At 34.5% G+C, this 25,600-nt stretch overlaps 1 protein-coding gene and 1 long non-coding RNA gene across 2 annotated transcripts in view; one reads left to right on the forward strand and one right to left on the reverse strand.

Annotated features, from left to right (window-relative positions):
• The window catches only part of LOC100378506 (splicing factor, suppressor of white-apricot homolog), a 79,842-nt gene that overhangs the window by 50,648 nt on the left and 3,594 nt on the right, over positions 1-25,600 (reverse strand). The window contains exons 2-3 of the mRNA XM_085491321.1: positions 24,324-24,487; positions 7,133-7,309 (exon numbers count right to left, since the gene is read on the reverse strand). Coding sequence (XP_085347447.1) covers positions 7,133-7,309; positions 24,324-24,487 — 341 coding nt within the window. The remainder of the gene's footprint in view (positions 1-7,132; positions 7,310-24,323; positions 24,488-25,600) is intronic.
• Positions 14,338-15,237, forward strand: LOC146733819 (uncharacterized). Its single transcript, XR_014926731.1, has 2 exons — positions 14,338-14,568; positions 15,059-15,237. It is a non-coding gene; the product is annotated as an uncharacterized LOC146733819 (long non-coding RNA).

Below are 25,600 nucleotides of genomic sequence, written 5' to 3' on the forward strand. Positions count from 1 at the left end.
TTGGGAGTGTTTGGCAAGAATCATTCAATCGCACCAAAAGTAAAATACTGGTGTTTGCTGTTGTTAATTAAATACACATATACGTTTCTCTGTTAATAAATACTTATGGGGAATACTGCCACAGTAGATTGCGAGACACAATGTAGGGCAGATCAGTGAGCGACAATTGTTAGCAGACATTCACATGCTGGTTCACAAATTATGTCACAGTGTGATAACATATTTCTATCATAGAAGCATTGGTAGGAATTGTTGAGAAAATCCTGGGTGCTGTTGGCTGGCTGACAAATTCATACCTAGCTTCCAGAATAATTGGAGTATATGCCCAGCAAACTAACATCACAGTTATTCATAGATATTGATAGTCACATAGGGCCCGAGTACATATTATTATTGTAGTGTATCACTCATAATAATCATAATAGAATGCTCTAAAAGAAAATAAAGCATGTGATGATAGAGTATTCTCATTGTAAGATCATTGCAATAGAACATGCATCACAGAATGCGACTGTAATCAAGGCATGTGACAGATAATGGTAAGTGCACATGTGTCACAGCATGACTACAATCAAGGCATGTGGCAGATAATGGTAAGTGCACATGTGTCAGTGTGACTGCAATCAAGACATGTGGCAGATAATGGTAAGTGCACATGTGTCACAGCATGACTGCAATCAATGCATGTGGCAGATAATGGTAAGTGCACATGTGTCAGTGTGACTGCAATCAAGGCATGTGGCAGATAATGGTAAGTGCACATGTGTCAGTGTGACTGCAATCAAGGCATGTGGCAGATAATGGTAAGTGCACATGTGTCAGTGTGACTGCAATCAAGGCATGTGGCAGATAATGGTAAGTGCACATGTGTCAGTGTGACTGCAATCAAGGCATGTGGCAGATAATGGTAAGTGTACATGTGTCACAGCATGACTGCAATCAAGGCATGTGGCAGATAATGGTAAGTGCACATGTGTCACAGCATGACTGCAATCAAGGCATGTGGCAGATAATGGTAAGTGCACATGTGTCAGTGTGACTGCAATCAAGGCATGTGGCAGATAATGGTAAGTGTACATGTGTCACAGCATGACTGCAATCAAGGCATGTGGCAGATAATGGTAAGCGCATATGTGTCAGTGTGACTGCAATCAAGGCATGTGGCAGATAATGGTAAGCGCATATGTATCAGTGTGACTGCAATCAAGGCATGTGGCAGATAATGGTAAGTGCACATGTGTCAGTGTGACTGCAATCAAGGCATGTGGCAGATAATGGTAAGTGCACATGTGTCAGTGTGACTGCAATCAAGGCATGTGGCAGATAATTGTAAGTGCATGTGTCACAGCATGACTGCAATCAAGGCATGTGGCAGATAATGGTAAGTGTACATGTGTCACAGCATGACTGCAATCAAGGCATGTGGCAGATAATGGTAAGTGCACATGTGTCACAGCATGACTGCAATCAAGGCATGTGGCAGATAATGGTAAGCGCATATGTGTCAGTGTGACTGCAATCAAGGCATGTGGCAGATAATGGTAAGTGTACATGTGTCACAGCATGACTGCAATCAAGGCATGTGGCAGATAATGGTAAGTGCACATGTGTCACAGCATGACTGCAATCAAGGCATGTGGCAGATAATGGTAAGCGCATATGTGTCAGTGTGACTGCAATCAAGGCATGTGGCAGATAATGGTAAGTGCACATGTGTATATACCGTATTACCCCGGGCATGCGCCCCTCCCTGGGCAAGCGCCCACCCCCCTGTTTTCACAAAAGTTACATGTTGGGGACATCCTCGGTTAAACGCCCAAGGTGATTTTTAGCCAAGAACTGGGTCAAAAATAAAGTTTTATTAGTCAAAAACGAACGCGTTTGATTTATTTAAATAGTGTGTTTGTTACGGTAGTTTTCTTTTTGGAGTGTGTGGGGGCCCTGAAAAGGGTCGCTTTGTTTGTGTTTTTACGTAAAAACTCATTGGAACTTAACGACGTAAGATGAACCACGCAGCATGTGGCGCACACGTTCTGCTTTCTCTTCATTCACGATGAATCCAATATTGCAACGATCCATACCTTGGTGAGTGGTTTGAAGCACTTAGCTTTGGTTTCAAAACGTAGCATTTTGCTGACTGCGAATCCATAACGAGAGCTAGCACTTTTGAGACATCACGTCGTAAACTTGCTACTTTCTTTCCATCCTTCATCACAGCTATGGCATTACGGTCATGTGGATTATTTTTCTGTCGTTGAAGAAAAAACATTTTGCCGAACTCAAGTCCATTACGATAACCATAATGAGGCATGCCGACGATGGGAACTTTGTAATTTTGTCACGTGTGTGGGTGCGTGAATAAATCATGTTAATGAGGGTCGACCAGAGTTTATTTTCAGTCTGTTTTTTATGTATCGCCATTTGGATATGTTTATGTATTCACAATAGTTTGTAAACATTTCACATCAGTAATAAAAAGTTTATTTGTTTCATAACCCTGTCAGCTATTCTTCAGTAATTACGATGCGATGTATCAATACGTGCGTGAACAAAATTATGCTAATGAGGTCATCGCCATCTTGGATTACAAGCGGTAGTTTTTCCCGGCCGTTTCGACTTGCACTGATCACGGTTACTTAAAAAGTAACCGTGCATTGATTACAATACTTACCATATTTTGTAGCCAATTTCAGTGAGTAATACAACTTCATTCGCTGACATAAAACAAGTTTTATTCTTGAAATTCAACCCCGTGTCTTAGTGTTCCCACAGTTCTTGACCGAGTGCTCATGTTTATTGAAACCTCGCATAAATCAAGAAATAAGTATGTGTACAAAGTGTACAAAAGCATTCCTTTATTTGACCTTATCATACGATAACAAAAACAACTTTTTAACATCTTTTTTGGGGTGGTCCTCGGGTAAGCGCCCACCCCCAATTTTTCCCGATTTTGTATGTTCAGGCCCCTGGGCGCGTGCCCGGGGTAATACGGTAAATCTGGATTTTCTCATCACTTGCACCACACATTTCACTGTATTCTACTCCCTACCTTGAAGATTGAAACCGGTGTGCAAATTTTATATCAAGACGGATGACATAAAATTACACTTATATAGCGCCTGTTGAAAATATTCATCTTCTTAATTACTCAAGAGCTGCACTATAGTTAGACTATTTAAAAGCAGGTCATAAAAGAACCCATTAAAACTGTGATGTCTGGAAGGAAACACTTAAAAAATAGGAATTAATATTCAATGGAAGTCAGGTTAGTTCATTGATCCATACAATAAAGGTGGATTTGATTACACAAGAGGAAGACTTTACATACGCCACGTATGTGTCCAGAATGACAGGTCATCTCTCCATAAATCACACTTCTTAAATCTTAAATATAATAGATTTCTTTGTGTAATTATTAACGGAGACGGTGCGTTTGGACATCACAGACTGACTAACCATGTCACTTTATTAACACCTGCAACATACATCATTATCATACATGAGAATGTGCATTTGTTTCACTACATGCATCTAATTTAAGATATCTCGTTGCATCTTAGTTGTAAAAATTCATTAAAATCAAATATACAGGGATAAACAATAATGACAAATTATTTACCAAACAAATAGTGGACAGTATGTCAGCAACCATGATAGCATTTTTTATAAATTGTACAGGAATTTAAGGGCAGTGGTTGTCACATGTTCAAACAACAAACCCACGCTTGACATTAAATTTGATGCATCTATGTGATTCTGAGTGCATTTTCAAGATATAAATACACATTTTTCTGTATTAATCCAATGATAATTACGTCTTTGATGCATAATTTTGCCTTGATGCGATCCTTGCAAACTGCATCAATAAAGTCGGCTTTATAATCAAACTAGAAGTAAGGCGAGATCAGTGGTCTATGCTTCAATGGAATTACAAGACAAAACAAGACAGAGAAAATCATTTTCAATGAATATTAAAATTGAATAATACTAATTATGAATTGTCAAGATCTGATGATTAAATTTGATGGGATTAATCATTAAAGTCACTTAGACTTTTTTCCAGACTTACAAAATGTTGTCTTCCACAAAATTAAAGTTGTTTCTTGTTTATAAATGTCAATAATTTGCAATAAGTTTTTAAAAAAATTATAGATTGCAAATGTCAATATTACAGAGTAGACTCCAGTTTAATACTTTGGGTAATAAAATTGTCTCAATTAGTGAAAAACAGTTTTTCTCACACAATAAGCTAGCAAAACAGTTATATTTTTGCTACTGTCCATTCAATGGTTTGATGATTTTATAAGCGTTCATGGGAATAAATTTTTATGAAAACCACTGACATTTCTTAATGACCAGGTGGGAAATGTCAACTGTGACTCCCTAGAACCTCAGTAAAATGTTGACTGTGACTCCTTAGGACCCCAGTGAAAAGTTAACTGTGACTTCCTCTGACCCAGTCAAATTTTAACCGACTCCCTAGAACCCCAGTAAAATGTTGACTCTGCGACTCCTTAGGACCCTGTTAAATATTAACTGTGACTTACTATGACCCTAGTCAAATTTTAACCGACTCATTAGAGCCCCAGTAAAATGTTGACTCTGCGACTCCTTAGAACCCCAGTGAAAAGTTAACTGTGACTTCCTAGGACCCCAGTCAATTTTTAACTGACTCATTAGAGCCCCAGTAAAATGTTGACTGTGACTCCCTAGGATCCCAGTGACATTTTAACTGACTCCCTAGAGCTCCAGTGAAATGTCAACTTTGACTTTCTAAGACCATATTGAAATATTACCTGCTACATAATTTCACAATTTTCCTGGACTGAAGTGGTTTACTGCAGATGCAATCAAAATAAACATCTACAAACATAATGGATGACAAACACAAACCCAAGAAAATATCAGCTCTAATTTGAAAGCTTACATGGATGGACAGATAGTTATCAATGAAGAGGTCAAACTCTGCCAAGGAAGTCATAATCACCCACAAATTGCATCGCTGGCATTTGAAATCTGATATTTTTCACCAAGCCTAATTTATTCATGTCATGTATTGTATCTCAATTTGATTAATTAATGTCACCGAGTCAGTATTTCAACATTAAATATTATCTCAATTGAATAACACTTATCAAAATATTTGAAATACATCTTTCATTCGAGTCTGAAGAATATTTTTTCTGTTTTAAAGTCAATTTTATTTTACAGATGAAAAAACTCCTTTTGGAATAATGGATAACTGCAATTCATTTATAATCTTGACATAAATTTCTTGTAGAAATGCCGTGACTATACATGTATTCTGAGAATTGAGGACTTAATGCTACATTACAGTGCGAATGCTATATAAAAGAAATCAGTCCTCAAAGCATGAACACCTGGATACGATAAGCATACAATCTCAACTCAATTATATAAAGATTGTTGAAAATACACGTCAAATGAAACAAGAGTTTATACTTTAATATGAGAAAATGTTAATATTCACCAACAAAAATGTTATATATTGCTTGGATCAACTGCAGATAATTTAGAGAAACGAAATGAATGCTTTGACCTTGAACTGAGAAAGCACAGACACAAAAGATGTATATCTGAAATAAATCTTCATTTGTAGATGTTTATAAATTAACATCATAATGCAATTTGCCTTCACTAGATTTTTTTTTACTTGTTATGACCTTTTACATTCATTAACAGTTTTAAGGCACATAGGAGCTACAGAAATGAATCCATAACTAAAAATTACCTTATTAGAAATTGTCATCAAAATTATTCTGAAGAAATTTATTGATCCCATACTATGTAAAATTACAAGAGTTGAAAATAATTATAATATAGCTCTAACCAATTTTGAATACTTTGATAGATTAGGACCTACTTGATAGAATCAATTACTTTTTTAGTACATCAAACCCGTCCATGAAAGATTGAAAACTACAAGTGTTGGCTCAACAAATCTAATTTACATATAATACCCCAAATATGCACTTGACCTTGTCACACACATTAACAACCATGTAATGATATAGGAATGACAACAAACTACAGTACAGATCATATCAGATACAATGCAGCCAAAGGTTCTCCGGCCAAAGCTAGGGTAAGCAAGACCCAGGCCTGTTAGGCCAACTGGCTGTTGAGGCAGCTGTCTTCAATCACATTACCAAACAATGCTAGACAACCTGTATACAAACTGAATTAATTCAAATAATAGACCTTAATTATGCTTGACCCCACCTGAAGGTCATACACCTTGGAACTTCCTAGGAGTCTCCCTTTACAGCAACAATGTACTATCACACCTCTCTGTTGTGACCATGCTGAACTGTTTATGAGAATCAAGAATACCCCCCCCCCCTTCAATAGCACAAGATGCGTGACCTTTATAAGGTCAATTCAAGTCTTTATAGGTATATTTTTGTAATTCCGAATTATATCTAGTTTTATTTTGGTTTATACTATTTTGTTGTATTCTTGCAGCTATTTGCTTTGTATGTTACAGGGACTCACTGGGTAACAGCTATTTATAGCTGAGTTGAGCCACCCTGTATTGAATAGATATTGAAGAAAATAAATAAATAAATAAACAAACAAACAAACAAACAAACAAACAAATAAACAAACAAACAAACAAACAAACAAACAAACAAACAAACAAACAAATAAATAAATAAATAAATAAATAAATTAGGAATAGGACTAAGAAAATTATAATACTAAATATAACCCAGGAATGAAATGATGAATACCATATGCATGTACTGAAGGAAAGTAGAATAAAAAACAGCTAGCATTTCATCTCTACATTTTGTTACCTCATATATTATTCTATTAAAAAAGAATCAAACCTCGAAATTATAACTTTATTACAACATACTGATAAATACATTATAAAATCTGCAGGATAATGTATATACAATGCCTTAGCAGGAATTGAAAAAAATATGTATATGATGTGTGATCCTATCTGCAATTCTTCTCATACTAGTATGTTATTCTTTATATACTGAGAAAAATGTGTGTACCGGTAGTTCTAAAGATGCAATAAAATTAATATTTTTTATTTTTATATTGATATCAATGTTTTATATTGATGTAGTTTTATAACAGAATGCAGTGTACATACCTTGATTTTCTTTATTGGCTTCATCTTCATAGTCGTCTGTAGGTTGCGTTGGATCGTATGTGTCTACAGCATAACTTGATGAAGATGAGCTAGGAAGCGCATCGTAACTAAAACCTACTGCCGAATATTCACTTTCTGATGACGCTATAGCTTCATTTAATCTTTTTAATTCTTCCTCTGAAAAAAAATAAAGATTTTGTTAGAAATATCCATAGTAACAATCTAATGAACAGTGTGATGATGTTTAAACTTTGCTTTAAACTCTGGAAATGAGCTTTTAAATTTCATTTAAGCTTGTTTTGTCAAATGTTGCATTGACTCTCTAAGAGAATTTCACAATTTTCCTGGACTGAAGTGGTTTACTTTTGCATTGAAAAGGTTCTTGCAAAACCTTCCAATAACACTGTTCTCTACAGGACCCCCCCCCCCTTTTTGTTGACACTTTTCTCATTTTCAAAACTCAAAAGCAAAGTGTCCTTGAATCAGTTGCCAGATGCCAGAACCACAAAAGAAACTATTTTGTGGCAAAGAGGACTTTGCTGACTATATTAAAGTGCTTCTAGATTGGTTGACCACAATGTTTTGTTTACAAATCAGGAGACCCTGCGAGCAAGATAACCTTTGGTCTTATCTGGACAAAAAAAATGTGATTATGTTACACGATAGAGTCTAAAAGGCCCAAAGTGTTTCTCAAAACCACTGAAAGGTACAAGGAGATTTTGTGTTATATTACCACCCCTCAGTTGATACAAACAAAAGACTGATTTGACGCTGACCGTTTCAACTTGTGTGACTTTCCACAGAAAGATTTGCAACAATATCTGCATACTTTCTTACTCCTAAGAAAGGCTATATACATGCATAATACTGCTGGATATTAGGGCAAATATTTTTATTGGGTTTTATTTTTATTCTTTTTGCTAGGTGTATAAAATAGGTATATAAACAAATATATATATATATATCATATCCAGGGCAATCAAGCAGTAAAATATTCATATCTGTGGTTTGACAAAATTTATAACAAATCAGTGAAAACGGTCAGAGCATGTCCGAGATACGGCACTATAACTGAACTCATTAAAACAAAATGGCCATCCATTTTTGTAATCTGACCTAAAAAAAAAAAATGAAGAGCAAAAGAATCTACGATGATCAATGCATGTACCAAGTTTGAAAAAAAATCCATCCAAACATGCTCCGGTTCTGGAATGGCAGAAATGCTTGATTTATTAAAATGGCTGCCATTCAGGCAATTATCAGAGATGTATCTCAGGAAAAGTATTTGATAAAACAAAATGGCCATCGGTTGTCAATTTTTTTTAATTTGATCAGGAAAACACAGAAAAACTAAATGGCCGCCAGTCAGGCAATTTGAATCTGATCTGAAAATTCAACCGTACACAACTGAGGATCAGGCTCTGAAACAGCAGAATTGCTTGATTTTCTTGAACTTTTAGCACAAAAAAGGCTGCCATTCATTCATCTTGGATTAGATCGCCAAAGAAATTGGACATGCAAATGAATTCCAAAATGCATGAAGTACCTGTGAAGTTTTAAAATGATCAAACAACGTATGTCCGAGATACAGGTGGGGGATGCATGAATGCATGCATGGATTATACAACAGCACACAGGTCAAACAAAAAATAGATCCCTGTTTTCAAACTTTCTCCAAACAGGAACTATAAGTAAAACCACTGTTGACCCAACATATACATGTATGTCTAGTAAAGCAATGTCCTTTGAAGTGGTTACTGGGATGGTCATTAACCTAGAGTACATACAAAAACATTTACTGGGACAGTCAGTTATTAACCTAGAATGGATGCAGGTTCTGCACATGTTACGAGGTGAATGCCCAGAAATGATAGTTCTTGCGAGCTAGAATGGCACCTGAGCTGAAATGCGATTGGTTGATTTAAAACCCTATGCAAATGAGCCAACTGATAATACAAATTCAGCAACCAGAAAACTAAACAGGACTGTCACATAATCTGTGTATACTAGTATCTTTCTTTCAGCAAATCTGACATGTTATTCAGTCTTGTTTGCAGTGTAACATAAAATAAATAACTAATCAGTACTTCAATCACATTATTATATATATATATACAGGCTATTATGGTACACAGGGTAAATATTTTGATATACTGCTAATCCCCCCTTCGATCCCCCAAAAAATTGCAGTCATATGGTGCACCTTGTTGTATGCAGGATTTTGAACAAGCCGACAAGTGAACTCAAATGAATAACACTCCAAATACTCATGAGATTACCCAAAGACGTATGGTATGGGGTTACAACATGTACATCAACATCATGATTCAGCAATTTCTGGAACAGACATAATGGTAGTTGGCTACCATTAAAACAAATGATCAGATTTCATTGAATTTTACAAAATCGTTTTATTTTATGCTGTTGTTAACAAAAACTAGATAGAATTATATACTGTAAAATGACTAATTTTCACTGGGTTTACATTTCGCTGATTTACCATTTCAGGCATATTCAGTGGGTTTTAAGTTCACGGTTTTATCATTTAGATAATGTGTTCTATGCTAAATTTTACATATTCACAGGGTTTTAATTTAGCACATTTTCCAGTCAGCGAAATAAGCAATATTAAAACCCAGTGAATAATTAACCCATTTACAGTAGTCCCAAAACTATTTTCTGCCTAGACACAAACCTGAACTGGAAATTTTTTAATACTTTATGCTAAGGTTTCTATGATAAAAAGTTCTCACCACAAATCAAAATTTTATTTGGTCAAATATGTTTTAGCTTTAAGATGGATACTTATGATTGGCATGAATTATTATTTTTTGGGAAATAATTTATATTGAATTATTTCTAAAAATGTAAATTTTCATTTGTTTTTTCTCCAAAAAGACACACTTTTTCTTTAAAAAATCTTCATACATTTTTTCACTCCCCTGTGAACGCTAAAATCAAGATCTATAAAATAATAATAAAATAAAAATGGTTTGGTAAGAAATGCAGTTGATATGAGATCATATTTATATTATTAAAATTATACTGCTCAGATAACAGGATGAATTAACTGTACTGGTAAGAACAGAAAGTGAACACCACTTTGAAACCAAACACCTCTTGTAGTCAGTGACTAAAGTATTAAGAATCCATTGGGGGAATGAAAATAAATAATTATAGAAATAAAGCAGGATTTCCATTAGTAATTATCTTATCACATTAATAGTATTTACCAAGGAAGATTTTTGTTATTTATTTATTTTAATGCAATTTTCAAAGCCAGTCATCACTATACCATTCTGCAAGCATCTTTATTACAGCACTGCACATGTTCATCAAATTAATTATTACATTATGTAATTATCGTTAAGGTTCTTTTTCAGTTTATATCCACAAGCAATGCTTGTTTTTTGTGAGGAAATGAATAATGACAACTGTAATCTCTAATTTATTTGAATATCAATGTTTATTTTGAAACACAGTTTTAATGTTTGTTATAAGCATACTTTTATCAAGTTAAAGTCCCCCCCCCACATAGTAATCATTTTGAATCCTAAATTTGTATTAATCAAAATTAATGTGTCTTTGTAATAACAAGTTTTTTAGATTTATTCCGAAAAAAGGACAAAAGAAAGTTGGAAATGTTTCAACTTGTGCAAAACAGTATTTTTCTCATAAATTTTCTCCAAAGCCTTATTTGTCATGATGTCGCTATGTTGTCTGTGATCAAGCGTAACTTTAGGCTAGGCCACCTGGTCATGATGACATCACACATACATGTAGCTGCAGGACACAACATCAATGTAGTATTCAGTGGAATGTCACTACACACGCCGACTGTCATTCATCAATAGCAATGACATCAATCATGATTCATTTGCTACATTGTACTCTGTTCACTCTAAAAACACATGGCATGGGAGGGAAAATTTCAGATAAATAGGCGTACAATAATCAGAGAGCAGCTTTGTTTGTTTGTTTTTTTGTGCAAATCAGACAACTTAGAATCTCAAAGTAGCAACCAATATTCAAACTGGAGAATGGAATTCAAGCTCATGAAAACAAACACGTCTTCTACAGGAAATATTTTCTTTTACACTACTTACTAGTAGATGTCAAGAATGAAAACTATGGTAACCTCAAACGATTGAATTGAAAAATAACAAGTCAATGTCAATGACATATTCATATTTGAGTGACATATACATTCAAAGCAGATCATGACCAAAATCTCAGACCACTTTCAGTGGTCTGAGCCGAAATGCACCTGCATATGTACAACACATTGTATGATGTGTATGAAGTGTGGTCTTGATCTGTCCAGGCATGTCCGAGATATGGATCGAAAACTAAATTCTTTAAAACAAAATGGCTGCCAGTCTGCCATTTTGAACTTGATCCGAAGAAAAATTGGTGTGCGTCAAGCTTATATTATGTTTAATATATGCATTAAATCTGAACAAAATCCATCCATGCATGACTGAGATCCGGTTCTGGAATTGTGAAAATACGTGATTTTGATGTATTTTCGGCCTTAAAATGGCCATCATTCAGCTATTGTTAAGCGGATCGTGAAACAAATGCACATATCTATTTGTGACATGATGTACCATGTGTGTGTGAAGTTTGAACTTGATCAATCCAGACATGTCTCGGATACGGATCCAGAACTGAATTCTTTAAAACAAAATGGCCGCCAGTCGGCCATTTCGAACTTGATTCTGAAAAAAAAAATGACGTACATCAAGGTCCTAATATGTTTAATGTATGTACCAAATTTGAACAAAATCCGTCCATGCATAACTGAGATCTGGGTCCCGAATGGTGAAAATGTGCGATTTCAATGCATTTTCGGCATTAAAATGGCCGCTATTCGGCTATCGTTAATCGGATCATGAAAAAAATGCATGTGCATTCGTCCCATATAATGTGTGATGTATGAGTGAAGTTTGAACTTAATCGGTCCATGCATGTTTGAGATACAGGTGATCACGGACGCACAAACACACAGATGCACACAGGGCAAACCATAAGTCCCAGTGTCCGAGCGGGGACTAAAAACATGCATCTTTATATTTTTTTTGTGTGCATGTATAAGTGTGGTGGTGGTGCTGTTGTTTACTTCTAAGCCATGTTCACCGAGGACAATATTAAGAAATGTTTAAACATTTCAAAGTTCAGGCCCTAGGAGTTGTGACCCAATAATATTTATATACACACAACGTTTCTTGAATGAAAATTGTCAGTCCATCCCACAATGCGTATGCACACAAAAAAAATACCTTTACATAATTGCATCAATTACAGTAAACTTCAATCATCAAAGAAATCCTAATCATCAGAGGAGAATATTTCACACCATGAAATAGAAAGCAAAGACCTTTTTAAATCTGATAAATTAGCACTAGGGTGATTACTCTATTGTAGGAAGCAGGTTTTGCACACTCGGCTTACCCTCTATTCATCCCTGTAGTAATCAAAATAGTATAAAACCTATCCATGCAGCAACCTTTTAATAAACAAATAATCAAAAATCACAACTTAATAACAAGGACTTAATCTTGCTATTCTTTTTCAGAACAGTGGTTAAACAATATCTTTGTGTCCTAACTTTTGTGTTTAATATAAAAGTTTAAATTCAATAACAAGATTAAACCTTGAAATCCAGGCTTAAAGGACAATCTGAAAACCATATATAGCAGGTCTATAGCAGGCCTCAGACACATCAGTTTTTTTGTGTTCCTTTTACATTAACTTTAATACCTAGAGGGGATTGAATATGGCAAAACTAGTTTAAGCCCCCTTGAAAGGGCAACACCGCCAACCACTCGCAACCTGTATTGTAAGAGCATTGGCGTCCTAAGCTGCATTAGAGTGCCAAAGTCAACTGTAGTTTTGTTTAAATTATTTAAGTTGAGTTTTTAGGCAGTTTCGGTATAAGGTGACCTGTATAAGTTGTTAAACTATAAATATACTATTCTGTTACTATGACATTTTACATGGTTCACTATTGTCAACTATTATTGTTTGGTTGACGAATTACATGAAAGTCAGAAATGGCCAACCAAATCACGGCCTATCTACTAGTCAGCACCATTGTCCACATATCCATCACCCACCATAGTTATGTCTTTTGCAAGAGTTGCTGCAAGATTATGTGATTCTTATTTTTTTTAGTTCTAGACGCAACTTACACAGACAACTTTTTTTTTAAACCCAACAACCAAAGGCACTGAGAAAATTGTTTACTTAAATAGGAATCTGACCATTACGAACTCTGTAAACATGCCAAACGTTAACATAGGCTTTTAGTTAACACAAGCTTTCAGTTTACATAGGCTCTTGGTTTATACAAGTTTGCGGTTAACATTATGGATTTTGGTTAACATAGGATTTCAGTTTAAACACTCAGTTTACAAAGGCTTCTAGTTAATACAGGTTTCTAGTTAACACAGGTTTTTGTTATACACAGAGTTTTGGTTTACATGAACCGTTGGTGAACATGTAAATTCTTTTGTGTGTTATACATATTTCACTGTACCCAGTTAGCATCCCAGAATCTCGTACAGGAATTGATGGAGAAATGGATATGCACATGTTATGCATGTGACAATAAATCACGTTTATGGCAAGAAAAACAAATGTCAACAGCACAATACAAAATATCACCGTATTTATCTTAAAGATTGCCCTGAGGATGCACAACCAGTTGAGTAGACAACTCAGCAACAAAGTTTGTGTATTCTCCATTCTAGTAAACAAAAACAACTTAGTTCTGCTCAACAGAACCTTTATATTTCATGCTAATATGTTAATTAATCTTCAGTTCACTGAACAAGAAACCCTTGAGCATATTAATGATAATTTCAGTATAGATTTAAATTCAGATGGTGACAAAATAATGTTATAAATAGAATTTGAGATACATGTTTAAAAACAGAAAATATAGTCACCTCTTAACCTTTTCACCACCAGTTCCCTCTTTTCACAAAATAGTCCCGTTTATAGTCTGCACTTTCCTTCAGAAGATTGGGACAATTTTAATTTTAACCACATTTTTTTAGTAAAAACTGAAATTTGATTTAAATAATGCCTGTTGGCCCCCAATCTGATTAAAATCTGATGTAGTGTACGGGCTTTAATTATTTTGGCTATAAACTTATTTTAATTTTATTTTTTATTACTTATGTTATTAATGCCCTTTTATCTCATTATTTTACTTTGATTTTGTGATTTTTTTTACATTCCGCCCTACCTACATCTGATCCGACGCCTATGTAACCAGATTTCAACGAGACCCACTATCGACGATTTTAGTCAACGAATCACATACCTCCTTCTATAGCGCACATGATGACGTCACCGGGTGGCAAACACACTCAAATAAAATGGCGAATTATACCGACGTTAGCGACCGTGAATAACACGGCTTTTCGGTAAGTTTATCATTGTCAAATGCAAGGAAAGTCATTTTTATGTTAATATTGTGACTCGAATGGTTCGACTTTAGATCGTTATTCCGCATAGTTATTCTGGGAGTGTTGATTTTGTTTCCACCAGTTCGACCGAACACCAGTGTCTTTTTCCAGTCACCTGCCCTGGAGACGGGTGATGTTTTGTTGACGATCGGGCCAAAATCGTCTACGGTATTGAAGCTGTAAATATTCATCAAATTGTATCAACATTTTGTACATTATACAATAACTCTTTATTAAAGTAATTGAGCTGATTTGGACTGGAATAAAATATTTTTTATTTGGAACACATCGCAATTGATCAGGAAATATTTGTTTGCTCCAATTTTCTGCGTCGATGCCGTGGGCCGGTGACCGTTATACAATTTAAAATCAGTTTGCATTGTTTACTATAGCTGTTTACAGTGTTCTAATCATTACGATTTACTTATTTTTTTTGCTTTCATTCTAGATAATTATGCTCAGTGATGTAAAATTGAAGCGATGACTGAATGAACGAACCTTGGCTGGCGAAGATGTATCTGGAAGTGTACACATTTGTTGGAAGTGAAAAAAATATTCAATGTAATGAGAAAAATTGTAAAATGCCGTGGAATTTCTTTTGCAAATAAAAATATACTAGCAATTTTCTATTAATGGTTTATTCTAGTGGGCAAATATAATGTACAGAAAGATTGCCCGTATACACTGAAAAGTAAGCAACCGACAGCCTGTATAAAAGGGGGGCTGTGATTGGCTGTTACTTACGCGAGATTTGAACGGGACTTACATAGGCGTCGGATCAGATGTAGGTAGGGCGGAATTAAAAAAAAAATCTCAAAATTAATAACAAATATAATAAAAATTAAAATTAAAATAAGTTTATAGTCAAAATAATTAAAGCCCGTACACTACATCAGATTTTAATCAGATTGGTTGGCCCCAAAATTAAGGTTCATTTCCAAAAATATTGAAGAACACAAGGAATCAAAGAAAGCTTAGAAAGAACTCCCATGTGCTGAGAGTATTGGAGACACATTAAATATAATTTGAAATTACTTAGCTGAAAACTAATTATGCAAATCAGAAAATTAATATGACCAGATTTGAGTGTAAAACTAATGAGGTCTGCGCAATGTAACAGAAAATCTGTCTCCAAGTTTAATTGAAATGTGATTAGAACCAAAAAATTATGAATTATTATGCTTATTAGGGAATTAATATGAACAGATTTTTACCCCAAACTAATTAGGTTTGTACATTGTCCTAGAGCATCTTTGTACTAAGTTTCATTGAAATGGAATAATTAGTACCGTGAAAACTCCAAAATTTCGACCCCTCTAAAAATTCGACCGCCTATTTATTTGCCGGGTTTTGGTGTTTTATTTACCTCCAAATTTTCGACTCCACTAAAAATTGCCGACTCATTCTTATTCGAAAATTGCGACCAGTTTTAGTTTTCCTCCAAACGGAAAAAAAAAACGACGTGAGCGTTCAAACGGGACCTCAAAGGCATGAATCCGGGTTTCTGATTGACTGAGAGATTTTTATTTTATTGGTAACGAAAATATATTCTAAATAAACGAAGTTTCAAATAAAAACGAACACAAAAATCTCGGCATGCTGCGTTTCTGAATTGTTGATTATTACTGTACTCAGTAGTGATTATAATAATGTACACAAAATAAATTTGTTGAATGGTTATGAAATACAAATAAAAGTCAACCTAGTTTCATCGTAAGCGAATGATTCCGGTCTCGTATAAACGTTTGATGCTGTAGGATATCCGCCATGTTCTCTTAGGTCAAATAGGTCAAATCGCTAATTAACCAATCAAAAAGCTGGATGATGCCAACGTGTTCAAATTACCATAGCTTATTTAAATATGTTAATGTTATTGAACGCAATGCGGAAGAGATTGATGTTGTAGTACGATATTTTGGCTTGGATTTTGATGCGAAAACGGCATGATTTTTTTTAAATAAAAAAATTAGTTGTTTTTAAAAAATAAACTGGTCATCTGAAGAATAATTTAACATTGTTCACAGTGATAACAGCTCATTCTCGAAAGGAAGCTTACCCGCTCACGCTAGTCACGATAAAAATCATACACGTGTACTCTTGAATAGACAGACGTCAATGACTATGGTAAAACTTAGACTCTATTTTAGCCGGCAGGATTGATTGAAATGTCCGAAAAATGACGCCAAAATACACCTTAAAAGTCCCATTTTATTTTCTTAAATCCCATTTTATTTTTTAATCCAAGGGCGAATTTACGGCAGAATTTGGTCCCTCAAATAAGGGACACGTGAGCTTTGATTCTAACCGGATACATTGCACTGGGTCGGGGAGATCGTTTGCTAAACTTCCATGTATCTTTTGTCCAATGGGTACCTGTACTTCGAACATTCGCAAGTTTTCCTAGGTAGTGCGAGACAGCTTTGTCTTTTGACCTATTAGTTTTGTGCTGACCTCTTCTCCGCGTCTTGATGTTTTGTTTTGCTTGTCATAATACTCACTGATTGATGACTTCGTTTAGATTTTGAGTTACAACTCGGCCACGACCTTTGCTTTTACCGTGAAACATGAGGAAGTTTACGTCAATTGACGGACATTGCATTTTTTAAAAACTAATGAAGCACACTGTCTATCATCCCCATTTGTTTTTGCTGATTTCTATTCTGAAAAATTCGACCGTCCGAAAATGCACCTTAATTTTGACTCTAAAAACACGTCACATTTCTAACACCAATTATTCAAAACCGGTCGAAATTTTGGAGTTTTTACGGTACTTTAGATATCAGTGTGAAAGCTTAAAATTGGTTAATTATGCAAATTAGGTAATTAATATGTACAGATTTTAACCCACAATTATTCAGGTCTGTCTATTGTCCTACAGCATCCATGTACATTCATTGATATGTGATGTATAGTACCTGAGATATCAGTGTGAAAGTTGGTTAATTGTGCAAATTAGGTGATTAATATGCACAAATATTTACCGGAAACTAATTGGGTCTGCATAATTCTAGATTCATTGAAATGTGATGATTAGTACTTTAGATATCAGTAGAAAAGCTGAAAATTAATTATGCAAATTAGGTAATTAATATGCACAATTATTTACCCTAAAACTAATCAGGTCTCTGCATAGTCCTAAAGGATCTATGTACCAAGTTTCATTGAAATGCGATGATTAGTACTTGAGATACCCGTGGAAAAGCTGAAAATTAACTAATTATGCAAATTAGGTGATTAATATGCACAAATATTTATCGAAAACAATCAATCTCTGCATAGTCCTTGAGTATGTAAGTACCAAGTTTCATTGAAATGTAATGCTAACTACTTATATCAAATGCTGAAAATTAATTAATTATGCAAATTAGGTAATTAATATGTACTGATATTACCATAAAAACTATCAGGTCTGTGCAGTGTCGTATGACATCTATGTACCAAGTTTCATTGAAATGTGATGATTAGTACTTGAGATATCAGTGGAAAAACCGAAAATTGACTAATCATTATGCAAATTAGGTAATTAGTATCCACGGATTATTACCAAAAACTAATCAAAACCTAGCATTAGTTCAGAGCATCTATGTACCAAGTTTCATCAAAATCCAATGAGTGGTTGTTTAGATATCAGTGGAACAGTCATGGAACCACTAAAAAATAGCTAATTATCATGCAAATTAGGTAATTAATATGCACAGATTTTTACCAAAAATTAATCAAATCTGCGCATATGTTCAGAGCATCTATGTACCAAGTTTCATCAAAATCCAATGAGTGGTTCTTTAGATATCAGTGGAACAGTCATAGAACAGCTAAAAATTAGCTAATTATCATGCAAATTAGGTAATTAACGAGCATGGATTTTTACCAAAACCTAATCAAATCTGCGCATTGGCCCAGAGCATCTATGCACCAAGTTTCATCAAAAACCGATGTATGGTTCTTGAGATAGCAGTGGAACAGTCGGACACACATACACACACACATACACACATACACACACACATACAGACACACTAACTGCAAAGACTCCCATTTTGTGCTTCGCACATGGGAGTCAAAAATGAAGGTGAGAAAATCTGGTGGTAAAAAGAATAACAGTAACATGTACATATCTGTGGAGGTGAGGTTACAAATAATGTGAGATGTGCACAATTCAGAAATAATTGTCAGGATGGATGGATGGATTTGTCAGTTGAAATTTGATAAGATTCAGGGTCCCTTGCCAGTAATCAGAAATCAGTGATCCCTGACACCCTGGTCAGAGTAATAGAAAGTCAATTTATTCATTTATATCATTGGATTATTCAAATAATCATCCATAAAGATGAGCTCATCAAATTGTTGATAATACTCATGAGTAAAAACATTCATTTTATGTGGCTACATAACAATTGCTAGGTTTACTCAGCAGCATATTATCGAAGCCAAGCTTGCTCTTTCCAATAATTAACAGGAAATTATCTCTTGTGCGTTTACATACTTGTGGACGAAAGTGGTTAAAAGTTCATTTTGAGCCAAGCTAAAATACTTTTTTATTTACACGTTCCGGCCATGTTAGGGCCTACCGGTACTACTCTCTGTTGTATAACTAAAGTAAATGAATAACTATAAAATATACCCTCCTATTGTATTGCGGCAGAGGTACATTACTTGGGGTTTGCAACTACGGTGACATGATACCAAGATCGCGATCAATCTCGCTCTCGCATAAGCGTTTCCTGCTCAGAACAATGCGAATGCGTATGCCCAAGGTAACTAGGTTACTGTGTGGTTCAGGTGGATCAAAATAGCTACCCACGATATGACGGATTACGAGAACTATATTTTTTGTACATTTTCGATGTATTTACATTTTTTCACTATAATAGTGGCAAGACATGTTTTATTTTTTCATTACAAACTTTGAACATTGATATATGTCATGTCAGAAGGTCGTAGCCTCAGTCTCGCTATCTACGAGAAGAGACATGATTGGGATCTTGACATGATGTCACCATACAGTACTATGCGAGTTGCAAACCCCAAGTAATGTACCTCTGATTGCAGTTATTAATTCAAAATTACAACGCATAATCAGAGTTCATAGATAAGCCGCTATTCAAAAGTTTTTAGCCAATTCTGCATTGTTAGAACAGGAATTTTCCTAATTTACAAATGCAGTCAATTTTCTTCTAATATTCAATTTGAAATAAATATAAGCAGTAAAGTACAGATGGCAAACAGTTTAGTAATAATAACAGCACTCAATAATTTCAGGAATAATTATAATTTTTTTTTTTACAAAACTGTGTGCAATGAACACAAAAGAAAACTCACAACACAGTAACGTACAGCACTGATAATAGGTGTGAACGGATAGATGGAAATAGAAAATGTAATATTGATTTTTTTTCTCATTATATTGCTTTTACTTATCTCCTGCTTGCCCTTTTCAAGTTCATATGAATGTTTAAATTAATTAAACTAGAATATAAATTGGTTTTAGCAGTTGAAAGTAATCAACAATCATTAGGTATATGTGTGACCATTGTAGTTTACTGTAATTCTCGGATTTCATACATTTTGTCACAGAGAACATTTCACTGACGAATTTTATCCATTAAACTATAAAACTTCTATGTTTTACCAAATTAGCTACAAATTAGAAAAACAAAATTAAAATATTATGTGCACTGTTATTTTGTAAATGATGTCAAAACTTTGGTATTAATGAAGAGAAGAATATTTTATGATGCATCCTATTATGTTGAATGTATACCATATACATATACATCTATGGCAAGCTATCCATTAATCATTCTCCAGGGAATGTAAATCTCTCAAAGATACAACACAAGTATTTTATATTGCAATTTTGTTGAACACAAAAATAAGTTAGTATACAAGTCTAGCAGCCATGGGGACAAGTCTCACAATATTTCTGTTAATATATATGTGGCTTCAAGCAATGAAGTTCTTAGGGACTGTACACATGACTGCACACATGTAAGAAACTGACAATCTCAAGGGTTTATGTATCCAGGGGTCTTTATGGTTTGACTAACTGCCAGCATCCAGGGTACCATATGTGATTACCACTTGTAAGACATCAAAAAACAACCACAGAAAATTACCATTAGGAGACATGGAGGAGTTTCCTAGGTACACAACACTTCAACAGCGATAATAGTTTCACTCTTTAAGTATCTTGTTGTCATAGAAATATCCAATTTAGGTTAAGATGTCTACACCTCCAGAGAGAGGTACCTCCCTCCAGAGTATCTAATCAGTAAAATCAATGTAGCATAAATAAAATGGCCATGGCAATGCAGAAAGCAGTGACAAGTGATGAAGGAGAGGAAAAAAACGATGAAGACAGAATATTGCAAAATGCTTTACCAGTAATTTTGTGGGAGATAAATTATTGCAAGTCAGTAAAAATCGTGATATTTTGTCGCCGTGACAATTTTTCAAATGACATTACATCATAATTTTGATAGAATCCTAATGGTGGAAATCAAATAAAATTTACTGCACATGTTTGTACAAGTAATTCAAAGCTAACATTCACTGAGGAGTTCACATAACGCACATAATTTTGTCTATGAGAGAAAAACAAGGTTTTCGTTTACTATGAATCATTATATAACCCAGTGAGTATGTAAACAATATTCAATCACAGGGATTGTACAATGTAGTGGACTCATTGATCGATACATGTTGTAGACCTAAGTTTAAACCATACTTGAGTTGAACACCAAGAGAATTGACCAAGATAGATGAATGCACCACAGACTCAATGAGAAGGCTAAATTCACTAACCAAGATTCATTTATCAACTGATATCACGTGAATGTGGGAATACCGTAGCATTTTCCTCAGGTAGCTTCCATTGATACAAACTATTCAGAAATTTATAACCTTGGTAAACTCATTTGACTCAATCTGAAAAGGTCACACACCCTTGTCATGTACACACATGGTCCCAAAAATAGAATATGGTTTCTGTGGAAAATACACTGTATTTCAGCACTTGTACTTTGCACATACTGGAGAGACTAACTTGTACTTTGCACATACTGGAGAGACTAGAGTGAATGTCCGGGACTGTTTCTTGGCACAAAAATATCCGCAGACAGTTCTTTCAACTGGAGGTGACATAAATTATTATAATTCATCAAATTAGCAGCAAAAAAACATACAGCATTGCATGCAAATTTGAAAAGTCAAATAAAACAAATGTAAATCTGGAGCATGGTACGCATTTATTATTTCTCAAAATATTATAATAATAATTTTCCTGTAACTATCAACTATATACTATGATTTAACCTTGTCACTATCAGTTCCGCCTTTTCATCACACAATAGTCTCGCTTATAGTCTTTACTTTTCTTTAGAAGATTTGGACACAAATATTGAAAGTTTTTGAGTAAAAACTGAAAATTGACTCAGTTATGTCTGATGGCAAATGCCATGATATTTGTAGCATAACTACTTTTTATTAATCATCGATATTATAATTTTTATTTGCTTCATTGTTATGGTAATTGCGTGGTCGCACGCAATCTAGACAAAGTCGCTTTTTGAGACATTAGAATAAAGTTTTCTGACAAAATTTACACATTTACTGTACTTTGATTAAAATAAAATTGAGTTAGTATTTCAAAATAACTAATGCAAGATATTCACACTTTAAGTTTACTATAAGAAATGTACTTAGACTGAACAGTGGAATAGCCTTTGAGACTTTGTATTGTTTACCTCCAAAAAAGTTTCTACGTGTGCACAGTGTCAAGTTGAGGTTTTATACAAAATGTTTGAAAGCTGTTTAGACAGTGGATTGCATTTCCAGAGATGTACAACTTCAGACCTTAGTTGGTATGACATTACCTCTAGTGTGTGTATGTGTACGATGATGTGGGTTTTATTTTGAGAATGGTGACAGTAGCTGACTGGTACTCTAAGGCTTTATAAATGGCACAGAAAATTCATAGATTGAGTAAGCATTTTTTAAAAGTGTTTTTTGAGAAAGCAGAAAGGCAGAATTTAGAGACAATCATCGCAAATACAGTATACAAAAATTCAAGTGGTTTTGCACCATTTTTCATTTTCACATAAAGTTAAACAATTAATTTTAGATAGGGTAGGGCTATATCAGAACCACCCATTTTTTATTTGATCTAAATGGCTCTAAATCTCAGACTAGTAATACAACAGACTCGCAACGCCTATTGTTTAAGGTGTTAATCGGCTTAATTGTATATGCTATGCGTGCCACGCTCTGTCGCATTGGCATAGACACTGTCGAAGTTTACCGAACACTGGATATTCTGCACACTTCACGCTTCTTCGGAAATTGTGTATTTCTTCGTAAAATGGATCAGGACATTTTTAAAAAAACGTGAGATGCGTTCTGGACATTTTGACCTTTGCAGCTGTGTAAGAATTTTAAGAATCGACCAACAATCAGGGGAGTTACAAGTAACTGAATGTCTTAGTGTTTACCTCAAATAGTTTTTGAATATATAATGAGCAACTTTGAAACGATATTTCTCACTGTTGCGGATTTTGCAGAAGGTTTCCAATATTTTTGAGAGAGCATATCGCTGCGTTTTGAACGATCATACCTCTTTGTGGGTTACCCGTTTTGTTTTTGTGTTTCGGGATGCCGAAACATGAGGAGACGCTAAAATTGACAAGCTTCTAAAGCATATTCCATCATAGATTAGTCACTGTTATTATTATTATTATTATTAAAAGTCCAATTAATTATGTATGCACCGGGAGTATGAATGCTTATCAGGGACAGGAATGAGGAAACAACTATCAATAAATAATATAATAGAAAGTCAGTCTTCTGAATATCAGATAACTACGAAAAATAATAGTTTTTTGTGTCAGCCACAAAGATAATTGGGCTAATATGTTTCTATAAACATACACACTAGTAGAAATAGTAAGTATGGTACAGGTCCAAGCATAGGGACAATTGACATGTTCTATCACATCAAGCCAATCAAAACTTCCATACCAAACTACTGTGAATTGAAACAATGCAGTTTCTATACAAGGTTCCACATTTATCTCACTAATTATTTACTGTGTGCCAAGAAAACCTCAATTCAAAAGCTGGTTGGTTTGTTATTGTAGACCAGAGTAGTGATATGATATCTCATCAAACAGTGTTTTGATCAACCAATAAGCTTCCTGCATTTGATCTCCACTTTTTATGTCCACCAAGGTCAAGGGTCATGTGAAGCACGAGGGGAAATTTCCCTTACTATGCAATGCAAATACTATTGATTAAATTTGTCATAAATAGATAAACAAGTTGTAGGGCACCAAGTCAAATCAGCCAAAATAAGTGTTTGTTGAAATGATTTTTTGACCTAACTACTATTGCTAATGCTTGCTTGCCAATACAGGATGAAATAATATCACTGCATTAATGATTTATAAAGAGGTTTTGACATAAAAGACGATGTTTCTGCCAAGTCCACATTAACTGTTAGACCTGCCATGTGATCATGTTTTGAAAAGGGTCAAACAATAAACAATACATCATCCTTGAACCAACTTAGAAAAAAAATTGGTCAAGGACCAGCTGAGAACTGTAATCATACAAATAATGAATCCAATTTATAAAGCTCAAACTTTTCTACTCATGTGGCCATTCATTACTGGTTTTGGGGGAAAATTACCATAATTTTAATATAGATTGTTGAATACCTTGTCTGTGCTGCTCTTCAAGTAAATCGGTATGAAGCGCTAAATACCGCTCTTCATCACAGAGAGTTTCAATTCGAGATTCTTCCTCAGATAACTGGTGCTCTACATTCCAGGCATCAACATCATAGTCTGAAAGATCATGGAGGTACCCTCGTCCATCATATCTAATAAAAATAAAGTAAATTAGATGATAATCAGATGATAAGCATTATCGCTATGGGTATTAAGTTTTATATACAGTATTGGCTCTATTAGTAGCACATGTACTAACATAAATGACAACTTGGTGCCTATGGTTATAATACGTCATATTTTAATGATCTTACACACAATAAAAGCAACTTTTGATTTACATGTGCTTCTGTTGTACGACGTTCACATGTAAAGAATTCAGAGTCAACTTTAACACACTATTTAAAAATACATGTGAACTGATAAGCTCAGTGTTGCCCCAGGTTAACATTTCGTTTAGCTAAGCGTATAGAACTGGTCTTGAGCTCAAGCTCTGTGGTAAACCCCAAGATAACATATGCATGAACATGGTGGAGCACATGTCATTAACTCCAATCTAATGATTCCAAGCAAAGTTGGCAAAATTATGTTTTATCTTAAAAAAAAAGATTTTTGATTTCTAGTTGGAGAGTCTTTGAAACTTAATGGTATAGAGACGAATGTACAAGCTTTAGAGTTTCCCCCAGGGCATTATAGAATAGGGGTTCCCAACTGTTAATTTTGGATAAACAATAGAACCAATTTTGCATAACAATGAATACAATATATATCATTTACATATTTATATTGTTATGCAAATTGTCCAATACTGTATGCACTATTATCTTTGATGGCTATAATTATATTAAAACTAGATTAAATGTTCATACTGCGAAAAACTGAGGCTGGACATAATGAATGCCCAATTAAACTATGTCAAAGTAGTCTGAAATGCAACAGTTTGACACTGATTTGTATACAACTACCTGCACTACAACAATGTTAAACACCATATTAAACTTTAGCATATGAAAAGAACTTTGGTTAAAATTAATCCACTGATAAATGTCTACAATTAGAGTTAGCCATGCTTTTACCAGTATGTTATGATAATAGAGCAAGTATTTGTCTACCAAAGTTAGCATTTGAGGTTTTAGCCTTGAACTGCTTTTCCAATGTTAACAGAATGTTGAGCATGAAGAGAAAAAAACTTCATACATGAATGCTTCCAACCAAAACATCAGTCACCATTAAGTACACCAACTGTATTTTATGTCATTTGGGTA

Source organism: Saccoglossus kowalevskii, chromosome 16 (assembly GCF_978046115.1).
Source record: "Saccoglossus kowalevskii chromosome 16, keSacKowa6.1, whole genome shotgun sequence".
Taxonomy (NCBI): Eukaryota; Metazoa; Hemichordata; class Enteropneusta; family Harrimaniidae; genus Saccoglossus; species Saccoglossus kowalevskii.